Here is a 14,040-nt window from a genome sequence, read left to right as displayed (position 1 = left end):
AGAGCTTCAGAAAGCAGGTTGGCATCAAAATGAAATGAAGGGAGGAACCAAAATATTTGGATAATTATGGAAGTACAATAGGTCAATACACCTGGTCTTTGCATGGAAGACAGCTGCAATTAGGATTCTTTGGGTAGCCTTCTGCATTGATAAATTATAGATTCACAACACTGTTTAGTTAAAATGCATCTCAACATTATCCATAACTAAATATGTGAAATTTCTGGAGCTCTAAAGTCAACCAGTGGCAGAGGTGGCGATGAAGCAAACATTGTTTTGTTTTTAAGACATCAGAGAAGTTCACAGGGAGAGACATCCCATTTCATTCCAAACATATCCCGCATTGCCTCTGGAACAGTAAACAGAATCCAGCAGTCCTGAGGCCTCCAGATGCTAATCTTTGATTCTATGCCACAAAAATGACCATTGACATTTTCAGTTCTATCAACAAAAGCATCATTTTCAAGCCTTGGGAAGTTAATAGAATTGCTGTACTTGGTAACTGGCAAGACTCCATTTAGAATAATAGCACATTCAGTTCTGAGTACTACTGCTTAGGAAAGATATTTGACAGTGTTGGAAAAGGTTCAAAAGAGAGCTGCAAGCAAGAGAAAGGGGTCTGAATGACAAAGTATGCAAAGGCAGGCTGAATGAACTAGGCCTGCTTAGCATAGAGAATAATGTACTGATGGTGATGATGTAGATACAAATAGAACTAATCAAGAATGGTTTGCAAATATTTCTAAAGACAAGAGGGACAATAGGGTTAGAAGAAACTGGTTCAAACTGCTTTGATTCTGTGTTCCTGCATGGCAGCGGGTTGGACTGTATGGCTCTTGTGGTCTCTTCCAGTTCTATGATTCTATACATGAAGATCCACAATCCCTCCCCTGTTCCTTCCTTCTTGTTTTCTTTTTTGTAATAGCTGATGGAAACTCCTAAAGGTATTGAAAACATGCACAGATTTTTGTCCCCTTTTGGCCTGGCCTAATCTCTGCATCCACTGATTCTTTATCCCCAGATTCAACTGCGCATGGCATGAAAAAATATATATTTAAATATATAAATTCTAAAAAGCAATTTTTTATTCTGCCATTTTATATAACAGACACCATTTTGCTAGGCTATTGTATATAATGGGACTTGAACATCCATGGATTTTGGTATCTATGAGAGGTCTTGGAACCAAACCCCAGGGGATACCAAGGACCCACTGCATTTCCATATTTTGAAATTAAGATTAAACATAACCCTGGATAGCACAGTCAAACCACGAGTACCTTAAGACTGTAAAAAACAACAGAGCTGCTAAAAAAAAAGGCAAAGGTATTATCCTGGTAAAAGGATCCCAGCTTTAAAGTCTGCAGAAGTAGTACAGTTGGCCTCTGTATCCACAGATTCTGCATCCAAAGCTTGAAAATATTCTCCTCATACACATACAAACACACACATACACAATCCAAAAAGGAAATCTCGATTTTGCCATTTTATATATGGGGCATCATTTTACTACACCACTGTATACAATGGGACTTGAACATCCACAGATTTTGGTATCCATAGCCAGTGCGGGAACCAAACCCCAGCAGATACCAAGGTCCCAGTGTGATGTAATAACGTACATGCCTTCAAATCACTTGTCAATTTATACTGACCCCATTACTTTCAATAGGTTTTCTTAGGCAGGGAGTACTCAGGGGTGACTCTAAGGCAAAGCTTTCATGGGGTTTTCTTTGCAAGATTTGTTCAAAAGCTGAGAGAGACTGACTTGCCCAAGGTCAGCCAGTGGGTTTAATGGCTGAGCGAGGAATCAAACCCTAGTCTCCACCAAAAAAAAAAAAAAAAATCAGCTAACAAGATAAAAAAAAATCAGCAACAGCAGAATGCTTTACAGCCACAGAATGTAGAAAAACAGCGGGAAAGGAGGGAAGTAGAACTGCGGTGGAGTGATAGTGCAATGCCCTGCTTGAATGGTTGGTTTGAACCCTGGACAAGAATTTGCTGTTGAGAGGGAGGATAAACTAATGCATGTTTTACTTGATAGGAAAAATTCCTAAATGGAAAGAGCAGCACAGCACGGGAAGGTAGAAATCTCTTTCCAAAGTTTGGAAAGGCATCCCTCCCTCAAACATTGCAGGCCTAAAATATTATGTCTCCGGGCCACAGACTGGAATAAGAACAGATTCACACAAGCATCTCCAGCACTTGATGACTACTAGAACATCAAGTGTTGACTCTTGTGAGATCAAGCCTTCACAGAACCTCATAGAAAGAAATTTTATATTGTCCAATGACAACTCAAATGTAACCTTTTCTTCTACAGCCCACGCATTCAGTTTCAGTTCATTCAAAGTAGGTTCAGAAACGCATGGACACCACTCGGTTTCCCTAAACATGGCTTCACATTAAATGGGCATTTCATGTGTGAATGGACTCCAGCCACTCTATGTTCCAAAGGTAGCAGCATCCAAATTCTGTCTGCGGCATCCAACCTCCGATAGCCCATTCACACATGCAAGACATTTTTGTTGCACATGACACTCTTCAGCTAATTTGCAAACCAGCCCTACAGTGATTTCAAAAACTAGATTGCTGAGAATTTTGTTTTTGTCTTGAGTATGCTTTCACTTTGCCCCATACAGTCTTTCCACCCCCTATATCTACAAACCATAGATTGAATCTGAGACCTCTTTGAATCCAAAGTCTGCCACGGAGCTACAGCCCTGTCCTTACCGAACTCTTTCACCAAGCTGTCAGTTTTCCGGCAAGAAGCCATCCTTGATCCCTTCCTTCTCCTTCTGTTTTGTTTTTTTTTAATTCTGTAGCAAAGGGCAAACCAGTTTTCAGGGTATGCTCTGGAACAGAACACAACCTACCCTTCAGTCAACACTCGCCCATAACCCAGATTCCCTTTCTGTGCAACAGGGCAACAATCCTGCTGCCAGCCAAAACCTTAAGCTCTCCCATTTCACAATCTGCAAAAACCTTTCCGATGACCCTTTCTCCCGCTTTGACCACAGATCAAATATCCCCAGCCTCTGGATACTTCTTTGATACATGTATACTCAGTCAACATCTACTACCTAGTAATTCCATGTATCTTTCTTGGAAGCCAAAAAAATCAGTCTTCTTCCCCTGTACATGCCCTATATGTTTTGGAACCAGTGCAAACTTTCCCCATGGGCCTACAAGCTCCTAAAATCAATATCCCCATCTACAATATGCTAGAATCGACATCCCCATCTATCATGGACAAGACACCTCTGAAATAGCACACTCACAATCCCCCAGATCTCTTGTATCCCATGGGCTGTATTTTCATCCATCTATTTTGGTTCAGGTCAAAAACAAAGTCACATGCTCTCAGCCTCTAGGGGAAGGCCATGGCAAACCTCCTCTGAACAAATCTTGCCAAGAAAACCCCATGAGGGTTGCCATAAGTCAGAAACTACTTGAAGGCACATAACATACACATACACACAAAACCAAAAGACTCTTTTTAGATGCCCCATCAGCTTTTTGCTGGGAAAGCTAGGGGGAGAGGAGATACATTTGCCATTTCCTTAGACTGCATCTGCACTACACAAACACAAATAATCCAGTTCAGCGCTGCCTTAGCTGCCATGGCTCAAGGCTATGGAATTCTGAGAACTGTGGTTTTGTTGTGGTCCCAGACCCCTCCGGTTGAGAAGGCCAAATAGCTCACAGAACTGCAAAACCCCATAGCATTGAGTCATGGCTGTTAAAGGGGTGGCAAACTGCATTCTTTCTGTGGGCCAGATCGGACTCCGGGGAGAAGTTAACTATGTATTTCATGGGCAAGGCAATAAATAAAACAGGGGTTTCATCTGTAATAAAATATAATGTTTTATATAAAGCAGGGGTGGTTTGTTGGTTTGTTTACATTTAGGTGGTGCCACAACAAATCCCACTGAGCCGTGGCTGTTGAAATGGTATCAAATCGGATTACCTCTGCAGTGTGGATACACCATGTAATATTTGTGCAAATTGGTAGAGAAAAAGTCTTCCCACTCTTTCTATTCCTATAATTCCCCTCCCTATTCCTCCATTCCCCCCCTTTGGAGATCTCTCTCTCTCTCTCTTTTGACAGGTTGCCACATTTGCCCTATTTTACAAAATTGGAGATGACAGCCCTTCTTCCCATTCTCCATCTGCCAAACCCAAAAGCAACCCATCCCTCCTCCTCCTCCTCCTTTTTCCCAGGGCATAGAGGCAGAAGAAGCCCTCCCCAAAGCCCCAGATCCAACTCCTCCCACTCCCACGCTTGACCCCAGTGGGCTCTGGGCTGCCAGATGTGCCTTCATCATCCTCCCTCTACCTGCATCCAGCTGTGCCAGCCTCCTTGCTCTCTTGCAATCCCTGCAGCAGCAGCTGCTGTTGTTGTTGCAGCAGCAGCAAACCGGAACCAGGAAGCAGCTGCCAAGCTAAGCCAAAAAAAAGCAAGCAAAAAAAAAAAACCACCTCTCGGTGGAATTAATCCGATTTTCTTCTGCTTTGGACTTGACTCGCCTCTGCCACCCTGCCTCTTGGAGGACTGGATCTAGATGACACCCAAGGCACTCCTTCCTCAGCATCTATGGATCTTAGGACCAGATCTCCTAGCTAGATGCCTGCAAAGGAGGGCAAGGGACCTCAGCATGTAGGACCTGCAAGAAAAAAAAAGGAGGACATTGCAACATTAGAAGCTGAAAACACTCCTAGAAATATCAATTCCTTTAATGCTGGTTACACAGACTGGTTGTTTTTTCTCTCCTGATGAACTGACCTATTAATATGATTATGATTATGAATGTTGTTGTTATTATCATTATTAGGGCATTGCAACATCAAAAGCTAAAAACACTCATAGAAATATAGATGCATGCATCTTCGTGATGCTCAAAATGGATGACATTTTGAAATGCCTCCTGGACAGAAGGCTTAAATGTAGGACATGTCCTAGAAAAAGGCGGACGGCTGGACAGCCTGATCTTGGGGGTGCTAGAAGTTAGCTTTGGATACCTTCCGTTGCCTTTTCTCCTCCTGGTTTCTGTCTGCAACACACAGCAGGGTGTCCATCAGTCAGTTAGGTCTGCAATTCTATGCATTGTTTATTTGTTTGTGTGCCTTCAAGTCAGTTCCCACTTGTCATGACCCTATCATAGAGGGTTCATGGCAAAATTTGTTCAGAGGGGAGTTGCCATGGGCATCCTCTGAGGCTGAGAGGGTGTGACTTACCCATACTTGCCCAGTGGGTTTCATGGGAATCGAACCCTGGTCTCCAATGCTCAAAACACTACACCTGACACACACACACCCCAATACGTACATAGAAATCAATCCCATTGTACTACGTGGGGGTTCCTTTTGAGAAAAGACATGTATAAGATTGCACAGTTAGCCATTGATTCTGGGAAGCTCAGCAATGTTGCTGGGAAGCAGGGCTACAACTTCTAAATGACCTTTCAGCAGGAGGGATTCTAGGTCCAAAACAGTAACTTTGTGGAGCTCAATGACCGCTCCAATTTTAGCATGAGGGCTGCAACAAAATGTTACAGTGTATAATTATGTTGTGAGGCGGGATGGTGTAGTGGTTTGAGTGGTGCACTATGACTTTTGAGACTAGGGTTTCAAATTCCAGCTCAGCCCTGGAAATCCACTGGGTGACCTTGGGCAGGTAGCCATTGAGAATGACAATGGCAAACCCCTTCTGCAGATACTTGTCAAAGAAACGCCATGGTAGGTTCGCCTTAGGGCTGTCATAAGTCAAAAATGACTTGAAGGCACATGACAACAACAACAGACAGGTTGTAATCGGAGTGGTCCTGTTCATGGTACCAACCTCTACCAAAATATACATTCCAATGTTTTACAGATGAAAACTGGGACCCGTGTGGCCAAGCAATGTCAGAGTGTGGTGAAGATAGTAAAACTCAATGTGGAAGATCACACAAGCAAGGAAAAGCTGCAGTAGTTTGCTTTTGCCTGAGCATAATAGAAAGGGCAAGATTATGCTATCTCCTCTCCTTCTGGTCAGTTAATTGAATGGAAATTACTACTGCATGTTGAACACAGGATGCATCTACATTGTAGAAATCTTGCAGCTTGACACCACTTTCAGTACTGTATTTTACAAGTGTTTAGCTTTCTTTGCCAGAGTGTTGGTGCCTCACAAAACTATAAATCCCAAGGTTCTGTAGGATGGAGCCATGGCAGTTCAAGTGGTGTCAAACTGCATGATTACTAGAGTGTATATGCACCCTCAGTTTGCAGCAATTGAAGTAAGCTGAGAAAGAAGGGAGAGGAAATGGGATATTTTTTAAAGCAGCTGAAAATGCAGGATGACAAAGGATGAATGAGGACTGTCCCTGCCAAATCTGAGGGCATGTCAAAAAACATCTTTTATGATGGGTCTTCTCACCAACAGTTGGAGGAAAGAGCACACAGCCCCACTTCTCATCCAAAAAACCAATGGATGATCCTTTAAATGCAGCTGTTAACTTAGCAGTTAACATGACCTCATTCTGGATTCATTTTCAGTCATTTATTGGAGGAATGGCAAGAGCCAGCATGGTGTGTGAGCATTGGACTATGACTCTGAAGACCATGGTTCAAATCCTCACTTGGCCATAGAAGCCTATTGGGTGACCTTGGGTAAGCTACAGTCAGCCTCAGAAGAAAGCAATGGCCAACTCCCTCTGAACAAATCTTGCCAAGAACACCCCGTAATAGGTTCATCTTAGGGTCTCTGTAAGTTAGAAACGACCAGCATACAACAAACAATACAAGAGAGGCCAGGAACAGGCTGCTTTTGTCTATATGAGGAATGGGGAACATTTGGCCTTCCAGATGTTTTTCCCTACAACTCCCATCAGCTCCATCTGGCATGACCAATAATCAGGGACAGTGGAAGCTCTACTCAGGACAAATTGTTCCATAGCCTTGTTGTATGCACATACAACCTGATCTTAGAAGAGATGCCCTTTTACCTTATTTGTATGTACTGCCTTTTGTGATCCATACATGAATAATTATAGAATTGCTGTTAGACCAAGAGTTTCTGACATGGAAATCAATCATCAGGATCTTTGTACCATGCACTAATTTTGAGTTTCAACCCCTCTTGCAGAGAAGAGCGAGACGAGTTATTCCAGCACAAATATATACCATCAAATATGAATTCTTTGTTAGGTTTTTGAAATTTAAAAACCTCTTCAGCAAAGAGTGTAGCCAGTTCTAACAGAGACTATTTTAGTTAGTCACTATTCTACTGGCCTGTCCCAGAACAAATTACATTACCTTCTATAGTATGTTTGCAGTGTTCTACTGAGTAGAATACTTGTACTTTTTAAAAAGATGGATAGTAATGGGGATATATTCACCTGTCATATGTAAAGTACCAGTTTCTCTACTGAGTAACCACAACAAGCTCAAAGACATTTTCAGTGATAGCAACAGTTCAGAACACATCTTTAAAAAATATTTTCTTTCACTATATTGTACAAGGTATGTTGTTCAGAGAAAAATGAATCTCTTACTATGTGTATGACTGTTAGTTTTTGTCATGGCATTCTATTCAGAGATCTGTTGGAGAACTCCAAAAAGGGTATGCCACAGAAAAGATAATACACATTTCCACATTTTGGAGGGCCCTGGTCCAATTTTTGAAACTGGATGTGTTTTATTTTTTAGGGTGCAGCCCCCCCTCCCCCAAGTCTACTGAGAGGCTGATACAAACCTCTAGCCTTCACAATAGTTCACCCCTGGAATAGTGGCTGGATTTTTTTAATCATCCTTATAAAGGTGCAAGATGTGCTAGAACAAAGTTTCATGTGCCTATTATGTAACCAATGAATAAATTGTAGTATTCCATTAACTGCCTCCAAGATTGTTATTATTCAACACAGCTTTTTTAAAAAGCATGTTTCTAGCTAGATTTCAGAGCTTAGTGGGTACTTAATACCATACATATAAAAGTCCTTATGTTTAAAGACAATTTCTTACCTTAAAAGCCCTATATAGCTTGGGACCCAATTATATGATAGAACACTTCTTCCTTTTATCGCCCTGCTGCTGCTCAGGAAGTTTTTAGACTACAGCTCCAACAATCTCCAACCAGCATGGTCAGACAATTCTAGGAACTGTACTCCAAACAAGTAACTTTACAAATGTTGTATCCTGTTTACACTTAATCCTGACCACTCTGAGTCCTTCTTCCATCCAAGATGTTGCTCACATTCTCTAGAGAGTGGTTCCTTTTGACAGCGCCCCTAATCTCAACTAGAGATGTGGCTTTCATGGAGCTAACACTATTAAGCTAATACCATATTCATTTCTTCACATGTTAAAAATAAAAAAAACAATATTTTACTAAACTATATAGGTAATCAGGTTGTAGAATTCTTATTTGGTTTACAAGAGAGGGCCAATCACCTTCCAAGAAACCCAGTTGTCCAACACAGTAATATACACAACAGGTTCTTTAAAAACATTTAATATTACAGCTTCAGATATGGGGTATAATTCTTTATGTCTGGAAGTTCAAAAGTCTTTATCAGACAAATAAAGATCATGACACTTTATTTCTCCGCTCACCAATTTAAATCTATTGTAATCTGAAATGTATTTCCATTGCCTTACTCAGTTTTTTGGGTTGTTTCCATGCTTGCTGGCTTGTCATACATCTATGTAGATGTGCATCACGTATTAATATCCAGACTGGAATCTGTGCCCCAGTATCTCTTATTCATGATGTGTGCCTCATTCTCCATCTTTTAATCCAACTGATGAACAGAACATAATCCTACCAACTGAGCTCAGTCCCCAGAAACATGCAACACACAGATCTGAGGTGAATAGTGGCTCACTGAAGAATATCCATCAAAGAGCTTCCAATTTATTAGGCGCTGCTGTTTCCTTTGATTCATTTGCTTCTCCACTCTGCTGTTTAACATATTGGTCCAACAAAGATGTCAGATGAGCTGGGCCACGCTGCAAAAGTATGCTGGTTTGGGATGTCATGACTGAGAGTGAGCCCACCACTTCCCCTTGGGCAGTCACCATGGATGGCAGCTTTGCGTAGTTTGTGAAACCTTGTTGGCTTAGGAGTGCATTGTCAACATAAACTCCTGGAAGGATAAGACAAAAAGATGCCTGGATAATATTCACAGTATTTTAAAATAAGCAATACACAGTTCATTTCAGAAACTGAACTGTCAGAAACTGAACTATATACTGCTCTATATATTTACAATATTTAATATATTGAAGTTTTTGTATGTATTGTAATTTGTATTGTAATCTGTATAGGTTTTAACATCTTGTAAAATATTTCATAGGGTGATCATAAGTCAGAAACGGCTCAAAGGCACACACACACGCCAAAAGATACCTTAAGTCCACTAGCAGGAAAGGGCAGGGTAGAAAAGGAGGAGGAGGAGCAATTACAAAACTAAATGATGAGAAAAAAATATGCAAAACTGTCACAAGTGTCTAGTATATGGAAGGATTTGGTAAATAATATTTCTATCACATTTATACCTAATTTTTCTTTAAAGAACTTTTATGATTCCCAGATGGTCTCTCTTCTAGTGAGTTTACAGTAGGGGTGGGCAGATTTTGGCTTAAATTATATATTTCATTTTTAACTGGAATCTTGAGACCCAGCAACCAGAACTTTAAGAAGAGCCTGGAAAGATGAAGACAAAGGCCTAAGTTCAGCATTCTTTTTCCACAGGGACAACCAGATGCTTATGGGAAGCCACCAAGATAGAACTTGATTGCAATGGCAACTCCTTGCTGCTGTACTCTATTAACTGGTGTTCTGAGAGATAGTGCCCCTGACTCTGGAATCATCATGACTAACAGGGATACACAGCTTTATTTTCAATAAATCTGGCTGAAAAGTTTTTAAAGTAGTTCAAACCTGTGGCCACCAGTACGTCCTGGGGAAGTTAATTCCATAGTTTAATTAGGTGTGCGAAAAGGTGCAAAATATCTATTCAGAAAGGTGGATGCTGTGTTTAGGGACAAGGTGTCCCAAGCACATGATCAAATCAGAAATTTGTTTTCAGTACCCCAACTAGACTTCACTCACAACTGTGATCCTATTTCCCTCCCTCCAAAATTTCACTGATTTCAACAGCCTAGAAAAGTTGTTTTCTGTTGTTAGCATTACTAAACAAAGGACAATAACAACCCCTAGCTTTTCTATTATGAATTGCTCAGAGATCTAACTGCAGATACCAAAGCCTCCTGTCCAGCTCTGCTTTACATAGATAGGGACTTACTGAGTTTCAGCACCAGAACTGCTGCACAGAATTGGGAGGGCCCCCATAGGCCATAGAGTCCAACCGTCCACTCAGTGCAAGAAATCCAACTAAAGCATCCCTAGCAGGTCGTTGTCTAGCCTCTTTTTGAAGACATCCAGAGAAAGAGGCCTCACTAGCTTTCTAGAAATTGGTTCCATTGTTGAGCCACTCTTAATGTTAAGAAGTTCCTTCTAATGTTTAATCCATATCTACGTACCCTCTTGTAACTTCAAACCACTAAACTTGGTCTTACCCTCTGGAGTAGCCGAGAATGAATCTGAACCCTCCTCTCTATGACAGCTTTTAAATATTAAAAGAGTGTCACCCCAGTCTTCCCTTCACCAGGCTGAACCAGCTTCTTCAACCTTTCCTTTTATGTTCTACTCTCCATATCTCTTATCATCCTTGTTGCCCTTTCCTGAACCTGCTCTAGCTTGCCTATATCCCTCCTACAACAAGGTACACAGAACTGAATGGATAATAAAAAGATAAGCCCTCTCTCCAGTCCACCTACCATGGTCCAGGCCTCAGAGGTAGAGAAGAACCGCTGGACCTATTCTCCTTATCTACTTCCATTCCCTTCTCTTCTTGTGTCATGTCTTTTTAGATTGTAAGCCTGAGGGCAAGGGAAAAGTCTAATTAATTTCTGTAAAGTGTCATGTAATTTATGGTGCTATGTAAATAAACAATAACAACAACACTCCAGATGAGGAGTGCAGAATATAATGGGACTATTGTGTCTTGGAACTATGGTTCTATTAATTTAGACTAGAATATCCTTTCACACCATGAGCCCATCTCTCACAGTCAAACACCTGCTTGCTGTTATCAAACTGTCGGGGATGCTGTGATTGTGAGTTTCTGCATAGCAGGGGGTTGGACTGGATGGCCCTTGGGGTCTCTTCTGATTCTATGATGACTTCTTCCTATGGCATATGTAAAGTCAAAGGCTTTCATAGCCAGATTCCATACTTTTTGTCGGTTTTTCAAGCTAAGTGGCTGTCTTCTGGAAGAGTTTATTCCTGACATTTCACCAACATTCACTGTTAATTCCTGACTTCTTTTGTCAATCCCCACTTTACAAACTGAAAGATGATTTTAAGCCATCTAGACATAAATTGTATCATATTTGTCATGTGTTAAGCACATAGCACTCCAGGTGCAGAATTCAACAGACCAGTGGCAGAGGTTTCAACACTTACCTAGGAGGTTAATCTGTGGCATACGCTTCAAGACTTTCAACATTTCTTGTGCCCTTGTTTCTGGACTCACCATTAGAAGGTTGCGGTCAACAAAAAGAGGGAGGAGGTTCTTGAACTTGGAGTCTGAAAGGAAAGGTCTCACAATCTGGAAAAGTGGCAATAAAGTACCAATTAAACCACAAGGGCAGTATCAAATGGTCTCCTTTCATGGACAGAAGGTTCTTTAATTCAGCAGATGCTGCCTTAAGCAAAATGGAGAAAACAGGTAATATCCTTGTTGTTGTTGTTGTTGTGTGCCTTCAAGTCATTTCCGACTTATGGTGATGTGAAAGCAAACCTATCATGGGGTTTGTTTAGCAAGATTTGTTCAGAGGTTTGCCATTGCCTTCCCCATAGCCAAACTGGGAATCAAACCCTGGTCTCCAGAATCATAGTTCAACACTCAAACCACTATGCCATGTTGGCTTTCCTTAATGCCTTCAAAGCTCATGAATCACCTCTTGTGAGGTTCCAAAGGATCTGCCAATGCTGAATACCCAAATGGAGGAAGGGAGAAGGAAAATTTGCAAAAATTACCTCCCAACCGTCTAGATACATCCCTGAGAAAATTCAGGTCACACTGAGGTAGTATTCTAGTTCTGTTCCATACCAGCCAAAAAGAGGACAGATGTAGAAATTTCATACCTCTCACTGGACATGATCTCTCAGTTGAAATCCAGTGATTCGCATTATAAAAAACCTTCAGTTGTAGGAAAGATCCAATCTAAGTAGGGTAAGGTTTCAAAATAACAGCCAACAAGGGTCTGGAAGAATTACTTTTCCTGCTATGTTCTATAATTTGAGCCCAAGCACTGGTCAGTCCTGAATTACGATTTGATAAATAATTGTCTAGAGAAGAACAGAAGCTCTTTAGGGAAAACTCACCTATTTTATTAAAACCTTTTTGTTTCACTAGAAATTCCTTAGATGTTTTTTCTAACAAAACACATAAAAATGCATTTTTACAACTCAACAGAGCTTGGAGATTTACTTTTTAAAAAGCAATTTGCTTCAAATTCATTATAGGATTTGAGAAAATACAACAAAATGCAAAACACACAACACAATAATACCTTCATTAGACCAACCAAAAGGGACAAAATACATTATGAAAGCTGTCAAAGCACATGGTTTCTGCATCAAACAAAGACGATAAAAATCATTTGCTGTTGTTGTGTGCCTTCAAGTCATTTCTGACTTAAGGTAACCCTATCACAGGGTTTTCTGGGGCTAAGAGTGAGTGACTCACCCAAGGTCACCCAGTGTGTTTCCATGCTCAAATTAGAATTGAACCCTGGTTACCAGGGTTGTAGATCATCCCTCAAAGCACTACAGCATGCTGACTCCTTTAAAAATACAGAGGGAGAAAAGTGATGGTGTCATGAGTCCAAAACACACTGCAGAAATAATTCAGTTTGAGACCGCTTTAACTGGCCTGGCTCAATGCAAGGGGGTTCTGGGAAATTTAGTTTTTTGAGGCATTTAGCCTTCACTCTCATAGAACTCCGGTGCCACCACAAACTACAATTCCCAGGATTCCCTAGCACTGAGCCAGGGCAGTTTAAGCAATCTCAAACTGGATTACTTCTGCAGTGTGTTTTGAACCAGAGTCATGAGCTTGTATCTTGAGATGTTCAATTACTATGAGTGATTAAGGCACCCTTGAACACCACCTTTAAACACCACCTAAACACTTGAAACACCATCTTATGTTAACATCTCAAACAAGATTTAGGCCTGTGAATCTGACATTGCAAAAGTAACTAGAAAATGTTAGTCGTTACAATGAAAACATTCACTCCCACACACTGTGTTACTTTAACATTGCTTTACTTTCCCCACTAGCCAAAAATAAATAAAGGAACTCATTAAAGATAATCACATTACGTGTAATTCGTTGCTACCAAGCTCTGCATTTCACTTAATGTAAAATTTAATGGGAGCTGGACACTTCCTAACAGTATGCTGCCACGGCATCAGATTGTGCTCTTCTGCCTCCAAGATATGTTTCTGAAGACAGTATGGAAGGCATGAGTGCTAGTTCCCCATCCCTAATTTACATAATCTTGTGCCTGTGAGCTTTATTTTTAATGAAAGCAGACACATTTCTTGTAGAACTGTTTATATAAAAGCTTTACCTCATTGGGGAAAAATTTGACATGGATGTTATACTTCCGCAGCCGATGCCTCATGAGTATTATGTCATTTCCAGGCACATAGTTATACTGGCACACAGCAATCATTTTATTCTCAAGGAATGTTTGCTCCACTTGCCGACGCAACAGCCTCGTATAGCCATTTTCCTAGCGAACAGAAGAAATTTTTTGCAGTCATTAAGACTGAGATGAAAAAAGATCCAACAAGCTTCAAGCAGATTCTGCAATAAAAGAAGCATGTTTAATATACAAACAGACATTTAAGACTGAAACCCTAAGTAAAGTAAAATCTCAACTTGAAATATTTTAATCATTACAACAAACAGTCTGCAT

The 14,040-nt window shown here is 40.8% G+C and overlaps 2 protein-coding genes across 3 annotated transcripts in view; both read right to left on the bottom strand.

Annotated features, from left to right (window-relative positions):
* Positions 1 to 4,415, bottom strand: part of OSBPL7 (oxysterol binding protein like 7) — a 47,698-nt gene extending 43,283 nt beyond the window's left edge. The window contains exon 1 of one of the 2 annotated variants that reach the window (XM_089531772.1): positions 4,340 to 4,415. The gene's annotated coding sequence lies outside the window, so the exon portion shown is untranslated. The other variant, XM_089531771.1, reaches the window with a different exon arrangement.
* Positions 4,416 to 8,485: 4,070 nt separating this feature from the next.
* Positions 8,486 to 14,040, bottom strand: part of MRPL10 (mitochondrial ribosomal protein L10) — an 8,750-nt gene continuing 3,195 nt past the window's right edge. Inside the window, exons 3-5 of the mRNA XM_089531770.1 lie at positions 13,690 to 13,854; positions 11,513 to 11,657; positions 8,486 to 9,128 (exon numbers count right to left, since the gene is read on the bottom strand). Of these exons, the coding sequence (XP_089387896.1) occupies positions 8,881 to 9,128; positions 11,513 to 11,657; positions 13,690 to 13,854 (558 nt within the window). The 3' untranslated portion in view covers positions 8,486 to 8,880. The remainder of the gene's footprint in view (positions 9,129 to 11,512; positions 11,658 to 13,689; positions 13,855 to 14,040) is intronic.

Source organism: Sceloporus occidentalis, unplaced genomic scaffold (assembly GCF_023333645.1).
Source record: "Sceloporus occidentalis isolate IW3139 unplaced genomic scaffold, rSceOcc1.0.p SCAF_7, whole genome shotgun sequence".
NCBI classification, from domain to species: Eukaryota; Metazoa; Chordata; class Lepidosauria; order Squamata; family Phrynosomatidae; genus Sceloporus; species Sceloporus occidentalis.
This window is presented reverse-complemented; position numbering and strand designations above follow the sequence as displayed.